This window comes from Prunus persica, chromosome G2, assembly GCF_000346465.2.
Source record: "Prunus persica cultivar Lovell chromosome G2, Prunus_persica_NCBIv2, whole genome shotgun sequence".
Classification (NCBI taxonomy): Eukaryota; Viridiplantae; Streptophyta; class Magnoliopsida; order Rosales; family Rosaceae; genus Prunus; species Prunus persica.
This window is the reverse complement of record NC_034010.1, coordinates 17,392,501-17,412,321: the sequence shown is the minus strand read 5'-3', so window position 1 is coordinate 17,412,321 and position 19,821 is coordinate 17,392,501. Positions and strand designations below refer to the sequence as shown.

The following is a 19,821-nucleotide window of genomic DNA, read 5'->3' as shown; positions in this document are numbered from 1 at the left end:
AAAGAGAGAACTTTGCTACAAAACTAACTATCTTTCTTTTTTGTTTGAACAGATGAATTCAAAAAGTATATTTTTCTAGAAAAGTAAAACACTGATGCATATGTATCTGAATACAATTATGTCCAATTCAACACATGGGCATCTCTATCGGACAATGACTGCAAAATCCTCTCTGGCCAGTACAAACCATGCCGTGTTCTCACTGATGACTAGTTGAAAATGCCTCGACGTATGGCGTGGGTCGTGTGAATGAGTCCAAAGTTGTATTATATATGCATCAACCCCCTTAATAATAACAGGTAGCAATGCAAGCAACCATTTGTAGCCGAAGTTTCAGAAAATTAAATATTATGGGGTTTGAGAAGCTCATATCAGTTCTGTTTGTCTCATATTTTTGCATTCTGCATGTCTTCATTCTTCACTCATGCCTTGCTTTGAGGCTGAGTGGAAATGAGACAGATCGACTGGCCTTGCTTGAAATCAAGGCAAGTATCACCAATGATCCTCTTGGAGCCTTGACTTCATGGAATGAAACCAACCATTTTTGCAATTGGCGTGGTGTCACGTGTGGTCGTCGTCACAAGAGGGTCACAATTTTGGACCTGGAGTTCTTGAAACTTTCAGGCTCTCTATCACCACATGTTGGGAATATGAGTTTTCTGAGAGGAATTTATCTCAACAACAATAACTTGAGCCACAGAATTCCTCCAGAAATCGGTCGCCTGTCCAGGTTGCAAGATATAGTGTGGGAGAACAATTCACTGAGCGGTGAAATTCCCTCTAACTTATCGCATTGCTCTCGACTCTTCAGAATTGCTTTTGCTGGGAATTTCCTGGAAGGGAGGCTTCCTGCAGAGCTTGGCACTTTGTCAAAGCTAAGAACAATTTCAGTTCACTATAACAAACTCACAGGAAGTATTCCCTACACTTTTGCAAATTTATCATCTCTTGAATTGGTCACAGCAGCATCTAATAATTTCTATGGTAGTATTCCAGATATTTTTGGTCGACTCACCAATTTTAAACAACTTGGTTTGGGTTCAAATAATTTGTCTGGTGTGATCCCTCCCTCACTCCTCAATCTCTCTTCTATTAGTGCCCTTGCTGTTTCAGAAAACAAAATCCAAGGAACTTTACCTCGAAACTTAGGTATTGTCTTCCCAAGTCTTGAGCATCTTAATGTTGGCAATAACCAATTTAGTGGAACAATTCCAGTTTCATTATCTAATGCCTCAAATTTAAATTATCTTGGGTTGCAAGTAAGCAATTTCGTAGGACAGGTCCCTTCTTTGAAAAATTTAAAACATCTTAACACCTTAAATCTTGCTTACAACAATCTTGGAAGTGGGGAAATTGGTGGCGACTTGGGCTTTCTCTGTGATTTGACAAATGCCACCCGTTTACAACGACTGCTAATTGATACAAACAATTTTGGGGGAATGCTACCTCAATGCATAGCAAACTTGTCTTCTTCTCTTTTTCTCTTCCATGTCAGTACAAATAAAATAACTGGAAGCATCCCAAATGCGATCGGAAATCTGCACAACTTGGAGAGCGTATGGATGTCTGAGAACCGATTTTCAGGTCACATACCCCTTGATATAGGAAAGCTTCAGAACTTGTATGAAATAGATATTGCTTCCAACTCGCTCTCTGGAAATATTCCATCAACTTTTGGAAATTTAAGTCAATTAGGCGAATTACATTTATATAGCAACAACCTCCAAGCCAATATCCCTTCAAGTTTTGTTGGCTGTCACAATTTAAAACTCTTATTTCTTGAGGACAACAATCTCAGCGGTATCATTCCCCCACAAATCATTGCTCACTCCTCTTATCTTGGTTTGGATTTATCTCAAAATCGTTTGACTGGTTCTCTTCCCGTAGAAATAGGAAATTTGATAAATCTGGAGTATCTAAATGTTTCTCAAAACATGTTATCTGGTGACATTCCTGCAAGCCTTAGTAGTTGCATCATGATAGAATATCTAGACCTCCAAGGAAACTTTTTCCAAGGCACAATTCCATCATCTTTGGGTTCACTGAGAGGTATTAAAGCATTAGACCTATCTGGCAACAACCTGTCAGGCATGATTCCAGAATTCTTGGAGCATTTCGAAGTTTTGCAACTTTTGAATCTATCTGATAACAATTTTGAGGGCATGGTTCCTATGAAAGGAGTTTTCAAGAATGCAACTGCCACATCAGTTAGAGGAAATAGTAAACTTTGCGGGGGCATACCGGAGTTTCAATTGCCAAAATGCAAACTGCAACACTCTAACAAGAGAGGATTGAGCCCAACCATGAAATTGAAAATCTCTCTAGTTTGTGCGGTTCTTGGAGTTACTTTCACACTAGCCTTTTTGTACTTCCGTTATTCACGGAGGGCGAAAAAGGATCCCACTTCAAGTGATTCAGAAAAATTTATCACCGTGTCTTACCAAAGTCTTCTGAAATCTACTGATGGATTTTCCTCTGCCAACTTGATTGGTATGGGCAGTTTTGGGTCTGTTTATAAAGGAGTACTTGAGAGAGCTGAAACAACAATTGCCATCAAGGTACTCAACCTGGTCCACCGCGGAGCTTATAAAAGTTTCACTGCTGAGTGTGAGGCCCTGAAAAATATTAGACACCGTAATCTTGTGAAGGTACTCTCGGCATGTTCGGGTTCCGATTATCAGGGTAATGATTTCAAGGCCTTAATTTATGAGTTCATGGTTAATGGGAGCTTGGATGAATGGCTGCATCCAACGCAAAAAATTGGTGAGATAAATGAGAGACCAAAGAGCTTAACATTTTGTGAGAGGTTGAACATTGTTATCGACGTTGCGATGGCATTGGATTATCTCCATCATCATTGTGAGACGCCAATAGTTCACTGCGACCTCAAACCTAGCAATATTCTTCTCGATGAGGATATGGTTGGGCATGTAGGGGACTTCGGATTGGCGAGATTCCTAATCAAGCCGTTTGAAAACTCTTCTGGTTATCAATCAAGCTCCATTGGTGTAAAAGGAACAATTGGTTATACTCCTCCAGGTAAATAAATACTTCCCTTCTTCAGTTTTGAATTGTTTTTCTTCTACACACATATTTTTTTAGTAGTTTGAAACATGGAAGTAGAGCTGTGGGCACTTAATTAAATATAAATTAGAATATTGTGTTTGAATTGTGCAAATGCAGAGTATGGTATGGGACATGAAGTGTGGACACAAGGTGATGTCTACAGTTATGGCATCCTCCTGTTGGAAATGTTTACAGGAAAAAGACCAACCGACGACATGTTTCAAGGAACTTCAAACCTTCATGGCTTTGTCAAGGAAGCTCTGCCTGAGCAAGTGATAGAAATTGTGGATCCGGTTCTTGTTCAAGAAAAAGTGGACAGGGAGATGAGCAGTGCAAACAATCGTCTTAATGAGGATAGCAAAAGCGCTCACATCAGAATTGAAGAGAGCTGGATTTCAGTTTTAGAAATTGGTGTTGCTTGCTCTGCAGAGTTGCCTAGAGAGCGGTTGGATATTACTGACGCTATGGCTGAAATGTGCCGAATAAGAAACAAACTTAGAGCAAATAAAATATGCCAATAGAGCATAAGTAATACTGTTTCCTTTGTATCCAGAATTTCATTACTGTCTAAAGTAGGATCTTGGAGGTCTGCTTGATTAAATAAAAGATTTTTTCTTTCTTTTTCAATGAATGTTCCCTACATTATTTGGGGGCCATGCTAGTGGACTGTCTCGTTATTGTTGGCTTCATTTGAGCCTTTTGCTTTGATTTCTATAATTTGTGTTGGGCAGGCTGATTGTAAGCCGATCATAGGTTATGGATTTTCACTTCTATATTACACTAGCAAAAGGTGCCCGTGCGATGTTGCGGGTTTTTAAATTGTGTGAAATGTGTATAAAGCGATGAAAATAGGCAAGGAACATCTCAACTACCCAATTGCCAAAACACTCAAGGGATTTACCAACATGTTCAAATATTGTAATCATCTAAACCTATCATTATAACAACAAATTAACACCAACCAATTGTCAATTGATGCCATTAGCTAATTCCTATGCTCTATTCACAAAACTTAAAACAATTAATTGAAATTTCAGCCTAGAAACTCACCCCTTGCTTAACAGAACTGAAAACACCAACCAAACTGCTCTATCCAAAGCAACGAAAGACCACCTGCAAAATATCAAAAGAAAACATCGTTTTTAAAAAAAAGAAGAAGAACAAGAAAAAACAGAAAAACCGGAGAAGACATTAGCTCGAGTATTTTAGGCATGCACAATCTTTTCATCAAACCAAAAAATGAGCTTGAGCAAAATCTGTACGGAAAGAAACCACAGGGAAAATGTATGTAATTGAGTTCCTTACCTCTCCAACATTAAATATAAATCTTTGCTTGTTAAAGAAAAGCAACTCTGAAGGAGATGTATCCTGCGTATCCATTCCAGTCCCTAGCAGCTGCAAAGAGTAGAAGCATGGCCAAATTATTAGCCCATGAAAAGGAAAAAAACAATATAACCAAACTCTGCATTCTGAAATTAGGATATACAAACTTTTTTAGTTTTCAATAAGTCCCCATTCAACGCAAAAATCAGCAAAAATCAGCTTGGTAAATCAAACCCACAAACAAAAAACCTATGAACTTTAACTTTTCTGAATTCTTTTTCGTCATCTCTAATGTCCACAAACAGAATTCCAATTTAGAAGTCAGATTTTCAAATCCCACATATTTCCTAAACCAGTCTTCTTCAAGTCAACTATGCTAAAACATTGCAATCAGTTCCTAGAATCACACTCCCAAATTTTCTTTCCCCTACCAAAACAAAAATTATCAAATTCAAATCCTCAATCCCATAAACTAGTATAAGAACGAATTTGAATTAAAACCCTGTGGTAAAAGAACGAACATATCTTTAAACAGAGCTACCCAAATAGCAGCATATCCTGCTTACCAAAACAGAGCTATCCTAGACCCTGTAACAAAAGAACCAGCATATCCAAATACCGATTTTTAGGGTTTACCAACTAATTTTTAATAACCAAACAGAAAACCTTACCAAAAGCAATCATATAGTATTTTAATAACTAAATTGTTTCACCTTTTCATCAAAATAATAACACAATCAAATCAATTTCAGTATTTGGATAAAATTTGCAAATCAATAACACAGACCCACTATGAGGAAAAATTAGGGATTTGGACTTTTAGGGCAGCAAATTAAAACAGGTCTTATAGTTTAATCAAATAAGATCCAAGATATTAGTAACAACAAAAATGAAAAAGAAGAGCAACAAAAATCGAATGGAAAGATGAAGCAAAATTTACTTACAGATCAGTGAGAGAAAGAGACTGAAACAGAGAGAAAGCTGGAGTTCGATCTGAACGCACGCCACTCCTATAAAGTTGAAGCCTCCAGATAATCTCCAACAGTAAACCAACCTCTTCCATCATTGCCACGCAACCAGGCCAACCAACCTGGTTAGAAGCGAACGAAGGAGAGGAGAGCAAACGGGAAGAGTAGAAACTAATTAACCAAGTCATTTCACTGGAAAAGAAGAGAGAGAAAGGCAGGGCTGCGAGGAAGGAGAAGAGGTTTTCCTTCTCTCAGCGACTCCAACGAAGAGAAGAGAACAGAGCTGGAGGGCAAAACGGCTAATTCACTGCTCATAAGTCAACTCAAGAAAGCAGACCATCACTTAAGCGGGGGCAAAACCGTCACTTCACTATTGCGAATGAACAGTCCAGGAACAGTAATCGGGATTCAGTTTTAGTATATACTAGCAAAAGGTGCCCGCGCGATGCTGCGGGTTTTAAAATTGCGTCAAATGTGTATAAAGCGATGAAAATAGGCAGGGAACATCTCAACTACCCAATTGCCAAAACACTCAAAGGGTTTACCAACATGTTCAAATATTGTAATCATCTAAACCTATCATTACAACAAAAAATTAATACCAACCAATTGTCAATTGATGCCATTAGCTAATTTCTATGCTCTATTCACAAAACTTGAAACAATTAATTGAAATTTCAGCCTAGAAACTCACCCCTTACTTAACAGAACTGAAAACACCAACCAAACCGCTCTATCCAAAGCAACAAAAGACCACCTGCAAAATGTCAAAAGAAAACATGGTTTTAAAAAAAAAAGAAAAAAAAGGAAGAAAAAACAGAAATCGGAGAAAAATTAGCTTGAGCAAAATCTGTACGGAAAGAAACCACAGGGAAAATGTATGTAATTGAGTTCCTTACCTCTCCAACATTAAATATAAATCTTTGCTTGTCAAAGAATAACAACACTGAAGGAGATGTATCCTGCGTATCGATTCCAGTCCCTAGCAACTGCAAAGAGTAGAAGCATGGCCAAATTATTAGCCCATGAAAAGGAAAAAAAACAAAAGAACCAAACTCTGCATTCTGAAATTAGGATATACAAACTTTCTTAGTTTTCAATAAGTCTCCATTCAACGCAAAAATCAGAAAAAATGAGCTTGGTAAATCAAACCCACAAACAAAAAAATTATGAATTTTAACTTTTCTGAATTCTTTCTCGTCATCACTAATGTCCACAAACAGAATTCCAATTTAGAAGTCAGATTTTCAAATCCCACATATTTCCTAAACCAGTCTTCTTCAAGTCAACTATGCTAAAACATTGCAATCAGTTCCTAGAATCACACTCCCAAATTTTCTTTCCCCTACCAAAACAAAAATTATCAAATTCAAATCCCGAGTCCCATAAACCAGTATAAGAACGAATTTGAATTGAAACCCTGTAGCAAAAGAACGAACATATCTTTAAACAGAGCTACCCAAATAGCAGCATATCCTGCTTACCAAAACAGAGCTATCCTAAACCCTGTAACAAAAGAACCAGCATATCCAAATACCGATTTTCAGGGTTTACCAACTAATTTTTAATAACCAAACAGAAAACCTTACCAAAAGCAATCATATAGTATTTTAATAACTATATTGTTTAACCTGATTTCATCAAAATAATAACACAATCAAATCAATTTCAGTATTTGGATAAAAAAATATTATGAATTAGCACATCATTCACACATAATTCGTGGAATCTGATTAACCAATTTGAGCATTTGCTTAAATTGGATCAAAGTTTTCTTGTCGATCAACAATCACTCATTTACCAACATAGATTCCAAGAAATTGTCTTCTTGTTGATCAACCTCATGTATTAAAAATCAATTCCTTGTTTGGAGCCCAAAAGTTTTTACTTTAAAATAAAATATGACAAAAGTCTCAAAACAATCCAAATCTAAAGCAAAATCATCAACCAGTTCAATCAAAAGCAACAATCAAAGGCTGAGATAGCTTGAATACCTCAGTTTTAATGATTCAAAACGAAAAACATAGAAAATAAACTCTGCAAGCAACAAAATCCCAAAAAGACAATGCCTAAACAAATTATACTAATATAATCAATAACAAAGTCCTCATTCACAATCTCGATCCTTAATCAGAAAAATGTACTAATATGGTATGAAAGTTAAAAAAAAGGAGAAGAAAAAAATACCCAGGAATCCAATAAAAGTAGCAGATCAATTGAAGTATTATAAAGTGATTCTTTAGTTCTAACCTTTGTAAGCATATTATTGGATTAAAACTTAAAAGAGTTTTCAAGTTTTGTTGTCTTAGTGATTAAGAGATAAAGTGATTTTTCAGTTCTAAGTATTGTTATTACTCTACCTATCATCACAACAACAAATTAACAACCCATTGCAACAGCAAAATCATTACAAATTGTCGAAATTGGCATGCTTAATTTCCCACAACAATAATATTAACTACAACAGATCATCACAGCAGTAGAATCAATTTGGGCAAGGAATCAAAGGATTCAACAACATGCTCAGAAACCCATGAGCAAGCCATTAATTCGTTAAACATTACTACATTAGACACTAACAAATAATCAAAATGGGTACAAATTTATTAATTAGAAAAAATAAAGTATAAACGGGAGAGAGAACAAACCTCATTAATGGCAAGCACTTACCACAATATTAAGTCTAATGCAAAATTCACCGATGAAGATTTGGGATCACATAAGCTGAGCTGAACGATTATGCCCAGAGCTTCATTCCGTAAATCTGAGGGAGCTCATCAAATGCCGTAGGGAGCTTCCTCCAAACAACCTGGTACTGGTGGAAACTGCAACACAAAAAGATACCTTAATTGCAGCTCAAACATGTAAATGCAATTTCATATCTATTCATAAACTTCTAAATCTTAAACCAAATGGACCTGATAGTTTCGGCCCACTGAATCACACTTTTTTTTTTTTTTCAAAGCACAAAAACAAAGATCCTATACTCGTCCTGTCATACTTTAATTTGACAGTTTCATATAATATAAAACTTCTAAAAAGAATTTGCAATGTTAGCAAAGCCAGCAGATGATTTTATTCTACAGAACATAAATAAAGAATTGATACAAAAGCATTCTAGATCTGTCCGCAGCTAGAAACAATAAAGATGTACACGAAAGCAAATAGCATAAGCTAGAAACAATGGAAATGCATTATATATTTGAACAAAGCAACTGACCCTAAGGAGGTTTTTCTAGACAATCTAGACTCCCATAGGTTACTGCTCAGGGATTTACAAAACATTCACAATGTTGGTCAATGCTGAGACTTTGCAAGTCATTAACGAACAGAATTGGACCTTCTCAAATTATTTAAACCATAAGGCGAGCCAGTTTAACTGTCTGATAGGCTAAAGCCTTTACTCTGACAACGGTCCCAAATGACCTCAACCATGTTGTGTGCTGTTGTTATACCCAGGTATGTTTTGCATTTAGTATTTTCATCAAACCAATGTCTTTTTTTCTCTCTTTAATCAATCTAAATGGTCTCTGACTACAATTTTCTTTTAAAGAGATAAAAATCATCCATCTCATACATAACTTAAGTCAATTTATAAATAAAACTTTCCCTCTGTCAGGTTAGTTTCCTTTTGTTTATCTTAAATTACACTATCTGTTTGTTCTTGAAGAAAAACCCTTTTATCTAAAAACAAATTAAATACAATTTCTATAGCCTAACCAAGCAAACCAGATATAAGCAATAATATCACAACCACAGAAATAACAATTTTCAAATGACACAATATCTAAAAACCAATTTGCCACACTTGATATGCATGACCTCTTCAAAAGACGAATAGAAAACTGACCTGTTGCCTAACAGCAATGGGAAGAGCTATCAAACAGTCCAAAAAGTAGTTAGACAGCACCTATAACAAACGCAACCGAAAAAATGAAATCAACCAACAATCAAAAGAGCAAAAAATAAAAACATACAGATTCTGTTTGTGCTAATGGTCTAAAAGTACATGACTTCCGATAATTAATGTTTTTTAAAGGAAATGATGGCAAAAAAGGAGCTAATAATATACATAAATCAGAGAATCATCTATAAGCATTTGACTTACGATGATTAATGATTTTCAAAAGGAAACGAAGAAGGAAAGGAGTTACTAATGGTAAAAACTCACACATGTGTTGCTATTTTTAGGCTAAGCTAATCTAATGGAGAAGTAGGCTATAAAAGTAGAAATAACCTATAAACACTTAAAAGGTTATAGAAGCAAAATAAATGAAAAATAACAGGCTATAGGTTATAGTTTTGTTCATTACACTTAAAACATCTGATAAGGGTTGTGAATCTTAAGTTTTGCTCAAATTGAACAAAGACATAAAGAGATCTAGGTTCTATCTTTGGAGCAACTAAGTCATAGTTGATCTCTCTATCTCATATATGTTCATTCATATTCATAAACTGCTAGAAGACCAGATCAAATGGTTAATAAGGTATCACAAAAACCGAAATTGAAATAATTCGGCAAATTCAAATCAAACGAACACAGTTCAACCAAGCATAGTTCGTTCCTGTGGAATCACAAAACTACATACGCACAGCACAGGAAAGGGAAAAAAAAAAGGCACATTTAAGAGACACCTATCTTCCCATTCTACATCACATCCTCTTTTCCTAGCTTTCCAACCTTGCAACCAAAGCAAACATCTTTCCTCATAAAGGGTAGGAAAGAAAGTGGTTGTGTGAATTGGGATGAGAGAGACAGAGACAGAGACAGAGAGACAGAGAGAGAGAGAGAAAAGAGAAATCAAAGTATATATATATAAATAGTAAGTATAGTTTATATCATGCAAAGTTTTGATGGTTTCGTTCAAAAAAAAGGAAAAAAGTTTTGATGGTTAATTCTAGTAATAATGTTCTTATAATATATATATATATATATAGATATCAAACTGTACTACCATACTCTTCCTATATATACCTTGGTCGTCAGCTACCTCTCTCTCTCTCTCTCTCTCTCTCTCTCTCTCTCTCTCTCTCTCTCTCTCTCTCTCTCTGTGACCTGCATTTATACAGAGCCAATTATTCCATCTTCACTATACATTTTCCTCATCTTCCCATTCATATTTTATGGCTCTCTTGCTCTTCCTCCTAATTCTTTTGGTCCCTGCAAGCAATGCTAATTGGCCACCATCACCTGGCTACTGGCCAAGTTCTAAATTCAGGTCTATGAGCTTTTATAAAGGATTTAAAACTCTCTGGGGTCCTCAGCATCAAAGCTTAGACCAACATGCATTAACAATCTGGGTTTAATGAGGCCAGAAAATTTTAAGAACTTATCTACCAAGCATACCAAACTGACAAAGCAAACCATATTTGTATTTTATCATCAATTTCATCAATTTTATCACCAACAACAGATAAAAAAAGGGAATTTTTTCAAAAAAAAAAAAAGAAAAAAACATGTTTAGTCTTTGCTTTCCAATGTTTTATCCAAAAACCTGAAAATCAAAGTAACTAAATAAATGAACCCAATCATTCCTAATTTCTATTTTGTCAAAACCTAATTAAGCTTCACTTCTTTTTTGCTTGTATTTTATCATCAATTTCATCTATTTTATCACCAATAGCAGATAAAAAAAGGGAATTTTTTCAATAAAAAAAAAAAAAAAAAACATGCTCAGTCTTTGCTTTCCAATGTTTTATCTAAAAACCTAAAATCAAAGGAATCAAATAAATAGGGTTTAGGGCCCAAGAACCTGAAATCAAAAGAACCAAAAAAATGAACACAACTCTACAAAGCACGAAAAATCTCCCAGCCAACAATCAAATTCATGAAATAAATACCAAAAGATCTGTTAAAAAATTGATGAGATGCATACCTGAAAACAAAGGATGCAAGAAAGATGGAAGCCTGAGTCGAAGCAAGAAAGATGGAAACCTGAGTCGAAGCAAGAAAGATGGAAGCCTGAGTCGAAGGTTGTAGAAAAGATGAAATCTCCCGATCCCAAATCTGTGACACGAAGACTGAAAGCACGGCTGGATTTGCAGCTCACCTCCCAAACAAAAATCGACGGCCTCCAACGCATGTCCAGCAACGAACACAGCTCTTCCATGGCTGCCCCCCAACCAGCTGGTTGGAAACGAACGGGAGACAATGGTTTCTCTCAGCGGACGAAACCCTCTCAACGAAGGGGGAGGGGCAAAAACGGGAACAAAAGAAACTGATTAGTCAAGGGCAGTTTCGTCAATTAACTGTGCTGCAGAAAAAAAAAAAAAAGAGAAATAGCCCAAAATGCCACCATTTTTATAATTGTAATTGAAAATACCACCCTTTTTTTTAAAATTTTGGAACTATGACCTATAAATAGAATTTTATTGTCCCCTTATTGCACAGATATCACTTTTGCTGAAATTTTATTGTCTCTGTTTTGCTGAAGTTCTCTCTCGCCTCTGTCTCTTCGATGCCCTCTGTTTCTCTTCACTCTCCGGTGGGTTTGCTCCGAATCTGTGGTCCTTCAGTTCTCAGTCTCTCCTCACTCAGCTCCGACTGTCTCTTCTCTCTTCCTCTCCCAGCGACAGGTACTGTTCATCGGCATTTTCTTACAGTTTAAGGGTTTCTCTCAAGTTGTTTTAGGGTTTATGCATTTCTCTGAAATTGGCTGAGGGGTTTGTTCGAAATTGGTTGAAGGTTTAGGGGTTTTGCTGAAATTAGTTTAGGGGTTTGTTCGAAATTGGTTGAAGGTTTAGGGGTTTCTCTGAAATTGGTTTAGGGGTTTCATCGAAATTGTTTTAGGGGTTTGTCTGAAATGATCTGAGTATGATGATTCCTTGTTTCAAACAGTGAATGGGTTTGTTCTTTGTGGACTGATGCTTGCACTGCTGTTGTGTTGCTGTTGCTGTTGCTATTGCTGTCGTATTGTGTTTTTTTGCTAGTGTATTGCTAATGTAGTGATGTTGTGTTGGCATTTTAGTGCAGTTGTATTTTTAGTTTTAGTATGGTTTTATTATGGTTTTTGTAGCAGTTATTGAATGGTATTTGGTGGCTTAGTATGAGTCTTTATGAGCATTGCATTTAACCTTCTTAGAAGTCTAATTGGTATCTATTTTGTTTGTTGAAGATGATATCTAAAGTGTAAGACAATTAACCTGTGTATGGTGATTTCTTCTCTGTGGATCATTACCAAAAAATACTCGCTGATTATATTTTACGTAGAAAATGTGGCCATGAAAAGAATTTGTGGCTAAAACTCCATGATGGAGGCAACCATTTTGAAATATCTTAAGCAAACTGTTGGTGGCTTGCTAAATTCCTTAATTTTTTTCTCTTTATCTTCCAACGAGGTAGTGACCCTTCACATTACACTCAATTGTGCAAAGGATTTGCATGATTGTCTGATGGAATCGAAGAATAATTTACATAGAAAGAATTTCCTTTGTTATCGTTCGTAGTTTTTCATATATGAAAGAAACTTCTAGATTGATAAAATATCTCAAGACAGAGTTTGACAAAATCAAGTATTGTATAAATATTTGAACTTGTAAACTCCCAACCATATCATACTTTTTGTTTGAGAATAATGCTTGTTAATTCGACATATTTTTGTATAACTTTGTTTACTAAGTTTAGGGCTTGCATATTGGATATGGATGAGTTTTGTTTAGAACCATATGTGGTGTAATATGAGTTGTTTAAAAGTTTGCTGTTTTGTGCTTGATCATTGTGTGCTTAAAAGAAAGCGGGAAATGAGTGAAGATGGGAACCTACCAGCAGCAGCTGTGGTTTAGAGAAATGGGGACATTGATTTTGCTATAAGCTAACTGTTTAAGCTTTTGCTTTTGTTGTTTGTGTATGGATACTTAGAGAAGTCTGTTTCTGAGGAGAACTTATAATTTTGTAATTGTACATGTCTTACAAACATTTTATACCGTTTTGATGGTTTATTTATGAATTTATCTTTCATTTTTTGTTAAGAAAAAACTGAAGGGATGGTGCCAATTTCTTTCATTTTCTTACATTTGAAAGGAGGGCCATAGTAGAGTCAGTACTGTGGTTGCCACTAATTCATAGGATGTTCCATTACATTATACCTTGAAGTAAATAAATTGTTTCCCGATGTCTTGTTGTTTTTTAAAACTCTTTCTAGTCAGATAGATTGATATCGTTACTCTTGAATTGTTGTCAATTAGGCTTGTGCTACCGCACATTCCCATTCTAGCTGAAGCTGTCTCATGATTAGATGGTGTGATTATATGGTGTGTTGAGATGTGTGTTTAGATATTATATTATGCAGGAGTGGTAGAGTACTGGGTGTGTTGAAACTTGGCTTTGAGCCATTAAATGAGGAGGTCAGTTGTAAATAGCTGGGGTTTTTGTTTATGATATGTATTTTTTGAATTTTTTTCACTTCATATCCTATAATAGGCTGTTCATAAGTGGTGATTGTTTATTGCTTGTTATTGTGTAGATTGCAACCGACTGAAATTCTGTTTATAATATTGGCATGCAGGGAAATATGGTTGGTGAAATGAAGTTGATGATTGCGGAGGAACAAAAATTCCAAGGGAAAGCATTGTCGTTATCCCATACGAAGACGGCAATCACTACGATAAAGGAGAAATTCACTGAACAGCAGCTGCAACTGTTTGAACAGAGTTGTTTTGGTCATCTCCTAGGGATTGAGGACCTCAAGTGGACTTCTCCGATTGTCCATGGGTTGCTGCTCAGGAAAGCTGATCCCAAGACAGTTTCCCAACTGAACGGGATCAAATTCATTGTTGGCAAGAAGGTCATCCAATTCACGGCGCAGCAATTTTGCATCGTGACAGGGCTAAGGTTTGGAAACCTTCCCTTGATTCCGATTCCCATGAATGAGAACTGCTCATTGAAACGGAAGTACTTTGCCAACGATAAAGCTGTGAACCTGTTGGAATTAGAAAAGGCCTTCCTCCAATGCGATGATGTGGACGATGTATTCAAGCTTGGATTCGTATACTTTGCTGTCTTTGTGCTGTTGGGCAGCGAAAAACCACAAGACATTGACATGCGATATTTGAAGTTGGCGGAAGACCTTGAAGACTTTGGGAAGTATCCATGGGGTGCTGTGTCTTATGCGAAGACAAATGCGTCACTGCTGAGGGCACTTTGTGCAGATTACCAGCGAGTGAAAGTGCCCACAAAAACTGCCAAAACAAAAAAATCTGGAAAGAAACCAACAACAACGGCAACCGGTAGACCAAGAGAGTACCACCTCAAAGGTTTTCCGTATGCACTTCAGGTGAGCAAATGTCCATTGATGTTGAAGTTAAATTGCATTTGTTTACAATGACTGACCTTTTATTCCTGAAACCAGATTTGGGCGTATGAGGTGTTTCCAGCGTTGGCTGCACTACATTTGGTGGTGCACGAAGAAAATGCGCACATCCCTCGTTTACTACATTGGAGGAGCAATAGTTCGCCGCGTTTTTATGAGCTAATGAGCCAAGTATTCGAGAACCGTGAGGTTAGTTCAGTTTTTAATGATCATGTTCGGGATATGAAAATATAATATAATTACTTTACTGATATGTATATTGTATGTGTAAATTGCAGGTTGATGTGCAGCTTCTTCGGCCATCTGTGATGGACAAGCAGCAGCCGTATTGGACTTGGGGTGACAGTGCTGACGACAGTGAAGAACTTGTTGACTTGTTGGGCGATGACGCTGAACAACAAACCGGCACTTCTGCCTCTGTAGAAGAAAAAGAGAAGGACATTGACGATACTGCAAACCTTCCGTCGTCTTCTAAGGCAAGCATTACAGTTTTTCGAAGATATACGTCATATTACAATAGGAAAATAACTGCTGTATAGTTGCAATATTTTGTGGCCTGCATAGTAACACATGCATTATAACTTAGTGCAGGGTACAGTCGCGTCCAGAGAGTTACGCACTTTGAAGCGTGACTTTCAAAGGACAAAGGATGAATTGGCCAAAGTTTCCCTATCAAATCGAGCACTTTGCGACAGAGTGCATCAGTTGGAAGACAAGGTACGGAAGGAGTCAATGAAAGCTGAAAAAGAGTTCGAAAAAAATACAAAGTGTGTGGAGGATTTCCGCAACACCCTGTCTTCAATGGAGCATTATTTTAAGTTGGAGATAGAGCAGCTGAAAAAACAAAATGGTGGGGTGAATGAAGCTGCGGAAGGACATGAGGACCTCGGTAGTCCTCATATGAATGAAGGAGGCAACAATGACTTGTCGCCATTACATGCCTATGTAAGTCCGCCGACAGAACCGGCAGTAATGGAAACACAAGTCCCCGGTGATGGAGCCGAACCTTCCGCAGCCATGGTAGTTGAAGAGGCAAAAATGGCCGCTTCAGTTCCTCACTCAGAAGTGCATGAAGTAGCTGACCCGGCAGAATCCGATGAGCTGCCTACCCCGGAAGATGTTGCTGGGTGTGACGAAATCTGCCAAAGAGTCATGAAGCTGTTAGAAGATTGGAAAATCACTAAGAGTATGCCATCGGGAGGTTTGATGAATCCTCCAAGTCTACCCACAGTTACTATGGCTGGTGATGAAGAAGGTAGTTCAAGTGTTGAAAACAAAGAAGTGGAAGGTAAAGGGTGCAGACAGAAGCGCCCGGCGCAGACATTGTTGAGCCCATTTACAGATCCTTTGAGGAAGAAGAGGACGATGACTGTGTCGGCTGCGACTGCAACCCCGCCATGTTTTGATCCATCCAAATCCTTGCCCATTGAAGATGTGAAGGCAGTAATACAGTTTTGCAGTGCCTGGAAAAGCGATATCAGGTTACGATTCTTGACCTTTCAATTCCAATATTCATCCTATTCTACTATGTAGTCATACACTAATGAGAGAATGCAGAGTTTGCTTTAATATACATGTGTCTTTTTTTCATCAACAAAGTCATATTTATGACATGACTACACAAGTAACCGTTGCAAGTTTGCCTTTTGTAGTGCGGAGGTGCAGCTGGAATCATTTTCAGTGGGCGCTGATTTTTTCTACAACTTGTCGATGAAACCGAATGGATGAGCTCAAGGGTAACGATACACAAAGCTGTACTTTATTAAGATAATTCAATTGTTTTCTCACCTTTTTTAAGTGTTGAGTTGTATGAAATTGTGCTAATATTATATGTGTCAACTTTTAGCACCTGGACATGGCAACCTTTCTTATCCGCAAAAGGCAACTATCTCATCCGTTGGTTTTTGGAACGGACTGGACAACGGCAGATTGTTGCTTGCAGGTAAACATGTAACCATTGTGCAGCAATTTGTGCTTCATTTGCTGTCGGTTGTGCTTTTCTAATATGCCTTCATTTAAATTTGTGCAGCAATTTCTAGAGCCGTTCAAACCGACGGCCAGGAAACGTGGATCGAAGAAGGCTGCTAGTTCAAACACCGTTGACCTTCCAGCCAGCAAGGTGAAGAATTTACATCACTTTGTGCGTGGTACGTGGCAACACGGCTATGCCCAAGCTTGGACAAAAGTCCGGAAGGTGTATTTTCCATATAATCTGAAAGGGTCTCATTGGGTTGCAATCGAACTTGATTTCGTAAGACATACTGCAACCGTGTATGACTCCTATATTGATTATACGAAACGTTCAAAGCTGGTTACGCTTCTGCACCCTATTAGCGATACGCTGGCACGAGTGCTGTTCGATATGCACTTTTATGATGATTCTGAGGTTCAAGAGGTGAAGCAAAAGGGGCTGACGATGTCGATGTATACGCCATTCTCAGTGTGCAGCATTGCAGATGTGCCATAACAACGAGATGGGTAATGTTTGTGAATTTTGTGCTGTTTATCCAAATTTGACATAACTGCAGTTCTAATTTCCCAACTAATTGGCCTCACAGTGCGTCTTGCGGAATCTTGACCGTCAAATTCATCGAGCATCTCAGTGCTGGGATGTCGGTAGATAAAGTTGACCCTTTGAAGATCAAATATTACCGACTCAAGCTTGCAATTGAGGGTTTAAGGGGGGAGGCATATTTATGAGGTAAATTTCTTCATGTCCGTTAATTCACCTCACGCTGTAAGTTTCTTTTCGGCTGTCTATGCCAACACAAATACAAAAACTTATTTGGTACTATGAACTGATTTGGCAGTATGATATTTGGCACTATGAACAATGAACTGATTTGGTGGCAGTTACAAATGAACATAGTCTTCATTCTAGAACTGCCCTTCATAAATGCCTTCATCTGCACTGAACCCAATTGTTATTGCAGGTCGGTCTCAACCAAGGGTTGATTGCAATATTCCAACCAAGATGACCATACACTGTTATTTGATGTAGGTTTTTTGTATGACATGGCTTTGCTTTAATTGGTTTGGTTGTTCCAAGTTTTATGTTCTGGTTTATCTCACAGTAACTGCCGAGTCGTTTTTCATTTCATGTATTTGTCCGTGGTATTTTGTTCCCCAATATTCTGATTATGGTCAATATGTAAACCTTTGCCAGGGTCTGCGGGAATGGATATTCAAAAGTACATAAAGGTTGAGAAGGTTCCTGGTGGCCAGTTGGAAGATTCAGTGGTTCGCAAAGGAGTAATGATTAACAAAGATGTTATTGCACCTGGAAAAATGAGAAGAAAGATTTTCAACCAACGCATCATTCTTCTTGATTGGCCGCTCGAATATAAGAAAGGCGAGAACCAAACAAATGCTGAGTTGCTTAAAGAAGAAGATTGGGGAGTCCTGCTACAATTGGAAGAAGAATACATCGAGAGGCTATGTGTGCAAATATTGAAGTTTAAACCAGATGTGGTTATCACAGAAAAGGGGCTTAGTGACTTGGCATGCCATTATTTTAGCAAGGCCGGCGTCAGTGGAATGAGGAGGTTGCGGAAAACAGATAATAACCGAATTGCCAAGGCTTGTGGGGCTGTAATTGTTAACAGACCAGATGAATTGCAACAGTCTGATGTTGGTACACGCGCTGGGATATTTGAGGTTAAGAAAATTGGTGATGAGTTTTTTGCATTCATTGTTGATTGCAAAGAGCCTAAAGCATGTACTATACTCTTGAGAGGTCCTAGTAAGGATCTGTTAAATGAAGTGGAAAGGAATTTGTACGTATAATGGTTTTACTTCTTTGTCCCCATTACGTAGAATAAATATATTATGCTGAAATGTCTTATTTACTCCCTTATATCTGGTCATAGGATGCCATGTCTGTAGCAAGAAACATCCTCAAGAATCCGAAACTTGGTCCTGGTGGTGGTGCTACACAGTTAACTGTATCTGCTACATTGAAGCAAAAGAGTTCATCTGTGGAAGGTATAGAAAAGGTAAAAGCTCCTTTCCTCATCCAAAAGTTTGGTATTTGTTGTGTAAAACTCATGGATTTGGCATTGATGGTAACACTGGTGTGATAACTGATGTGAAAGAGAAAAAGATAGGTGGATATCTTTTTGGCTTACTATTGTTGCTCTCTTTTATAAAATTCACTATCTCAATATTCACCTTTGTTGGGTGATTTATATTTGCTGAAAGCTCTGAAATAGGACTTTTAATGTAGTATTGTTCTCAAATGTATCCATTATATGTCCCTTTATTGATATGGCATAAGTGTCAATCTTCTGGTTTATATTGTCGATTTGCTTCAGTAGTAGTTCTAGTTTAGAGCTTCTCCCAATATATTTCGACAGCACTCATGTGAGGGGAAGTGCTGTTGTCGTGGTTATTAAAAAATTTCCCAATAAATTTATTTTGTTGGTAAGGCTGTTCATTTTGAGGAATTATGATGTCAGATATGGGATGCCTACAACGTGAAGGGCCAGAGTTTTAAAACGGCCATAGAAGCTGCTTGCCTACTTCTCAGAATCGATGACATTGTTAGTGGGATGAAGAAGAAGCAGCCTCCTGGTGCCAAAGCTCCTTCCAAGCCTCAAGTTGAGACAGAAGGCGATGCAGATAATGAGCAAATAATTCCGGAGTGCTTATGGAGAGCACGTGGTTATCTCAGTTTGAATGAAGTTTTGCTTTAAAGAAGAAAAAAAGGAGCATTATAAGTTTGATGAGGATATTTTTTAGGTTTGTAATGTCACCTTAACTTGGTAGTGTGTGTTTTGTCCCTCTTCTTTCTTTCTCAATCGACGAGGGGTTGGAAAGAAGAGAAGTCTTCTTATTGGAGAATGCTAATGTTAGTTTCACATGTCATCTGTGTATCGAACACAATTTCTTTGTTCAACTTCGTGGATTGGCACAGTGGAGCTTATTTCTACCATTCTTCTGAATGATTGTTAACAGTCCAAACTTAGTTATTGACACAAATATGTACTTTTCTAAAAGTAAGAAAACAAAAAGTTTTTCATGGCCAAGCATCAATTTTAATAAGCCAGTGTGGCACCTAAAACACACAACGTACGGCACTGTACACAAACTTGTGGAGGAAAGGATTCATATTGAGCATCTATTTTATCCACTTAGGGAGAGTAAGAATTGATCTT

General features: G+C 37.4%; 3 protein-coding genes and 1 long non-coding RNA gene across 9 annotated transcripts; 3 read left to right on the top strand and 1 right to left on the bottom strand.

Annotated features, from left to right (window-relative positions):
- Positions 246-3,587, top strand: LOC18785826 (probable LRR receptor-like serine/threonine-protein kinase At3g47570). Its single transcript, XM_007219756.2, has 2 exons — positions 246-3,039; positions 3,184-3,587. Exons 1-2 carry the CDS (start codon positions 306-308, stop codon positions 3,585-3,587), a joined length of 3,138 nt encoding a protein of 1,045 aa, XP_007219818.2. The 5' UTR covers positions 246-305.
- LOC109947467 lies at positions 3,904-11,829 on the bottom strand. Of its 5 annotated transcripts, none has more exons than XR_002270225.1 (8): positions 11,234-11,825; positions 9,208-9,267; positions 8,028-8,182; positions 6,257-6,346; positions 6,052-6,114; positions 5,334-5,805; positions 4,372-4,461; positions 3,904-4,179 (listed from the first exon to the last, which is right to left on the bottom strand). It is a non-coding gene; the product is annotated as an uncharacterized LOC109947467 (long non-coding RNA). The 5 variants fall into 5 exon arrangements; XR_002270227.1 differs by having other exon boundaries at positions 5,334-5,727; XR_002270226.1 differs by having other exon boundaries at positions 5,334-6,114; positions 8,006-8,182; positions 11,234-11,829.
- On the top strand, positions 13,868-16,393 carry LOC109947385. The gene is made up of 5 exons (XM_020557342.1): positions 13,868-14,629; positions 14,705-14,854; positions 14,944-15,141; positions 15,257-16,146; positions 16,318-16,393. Exons 1-5 carry the CDS (start codon positions 13,868-13,870, stop codon positions 16,391-16,393), a joined length of 2,076 nt encoding a protein of 691 aa, XP_020412931.1.
- Positions 17,129-18,466, top strand: LOC109947099 (T-complex protein 1 subunit gamma-like). Of its 2 annotated transcripts, XM_020556551.1 has the most exons (4): positions 17,129-17,143; positions 17,224-17,366; positions 17,599-17,662; positions 17,832-18,466. In XM_020556551.1, the coding sequence occupies exon 4, from the start codon at positions 17,843-17,845 to the stop codon at positions 18,449-18,451; it is 609 nt and encodes a 202-aa protein (XP_020412140.1). In that variant the 5' UTR covers positions 17,129-17,143; positions 17,224-17,366; positions 17,599-17,662; positions 17,832-17,842; the 3' UTR covers positions 18,452-18,466. The 2 variants fall into 2 exon arrangements, with proteins under 2 accessions (XP_020412140.1, XP_020412141.1); XM_020556552.1 differs by lacking the exon at positions 17,599-17,662.

Excerpts from the sequence above, each read along its gene's own strand:
- LOC109947385 (XM_020557342.1), top strand. The coding sequence starts at position 13,868 with ATGGTTGGTGAAATGAAGTTGATGATTGCGGAGGAACAAAAATTCCAA. Across the intron at positions 14,855-14,943 it reads AAGTATTCGAGAACCGTGAG|GTTGATGTGCAGCTTCTTCG; the intron begins GTTAGTTCAGTT and ends TGTAAATTGCAG. Across the intron at positions 15,142-15,256 it reads ACCTTCCGTCGTCTTCTAAG|GGTACAGTCGCGTCCAGAGA; the intron begins GCAAGCATTACA and ends AACTTAGTGCAG.
- LOC18785826 (XM_007219756.2), top strand. The coding sequence starts at position 306 with ATGCAAGCAACCATTTGTAGCCGAAGTTTCAGAAAATTAAATATTATG. Across the intron at positions 3,040-3,183 it reads AATTGGTTATACTCCTCCAG|AGTATGGTATGGGACATGAA; the intron begins GTAAATAAATAC and ends GTGCAAATGCAG.
- LOC109947099 (XM_020556552.1), top strand. The coding sequence starts at position 17,843 with ATGGATATTCAAAAGTACATAAAGGTTGAGAAGGTTCCTGGTGGCCAG.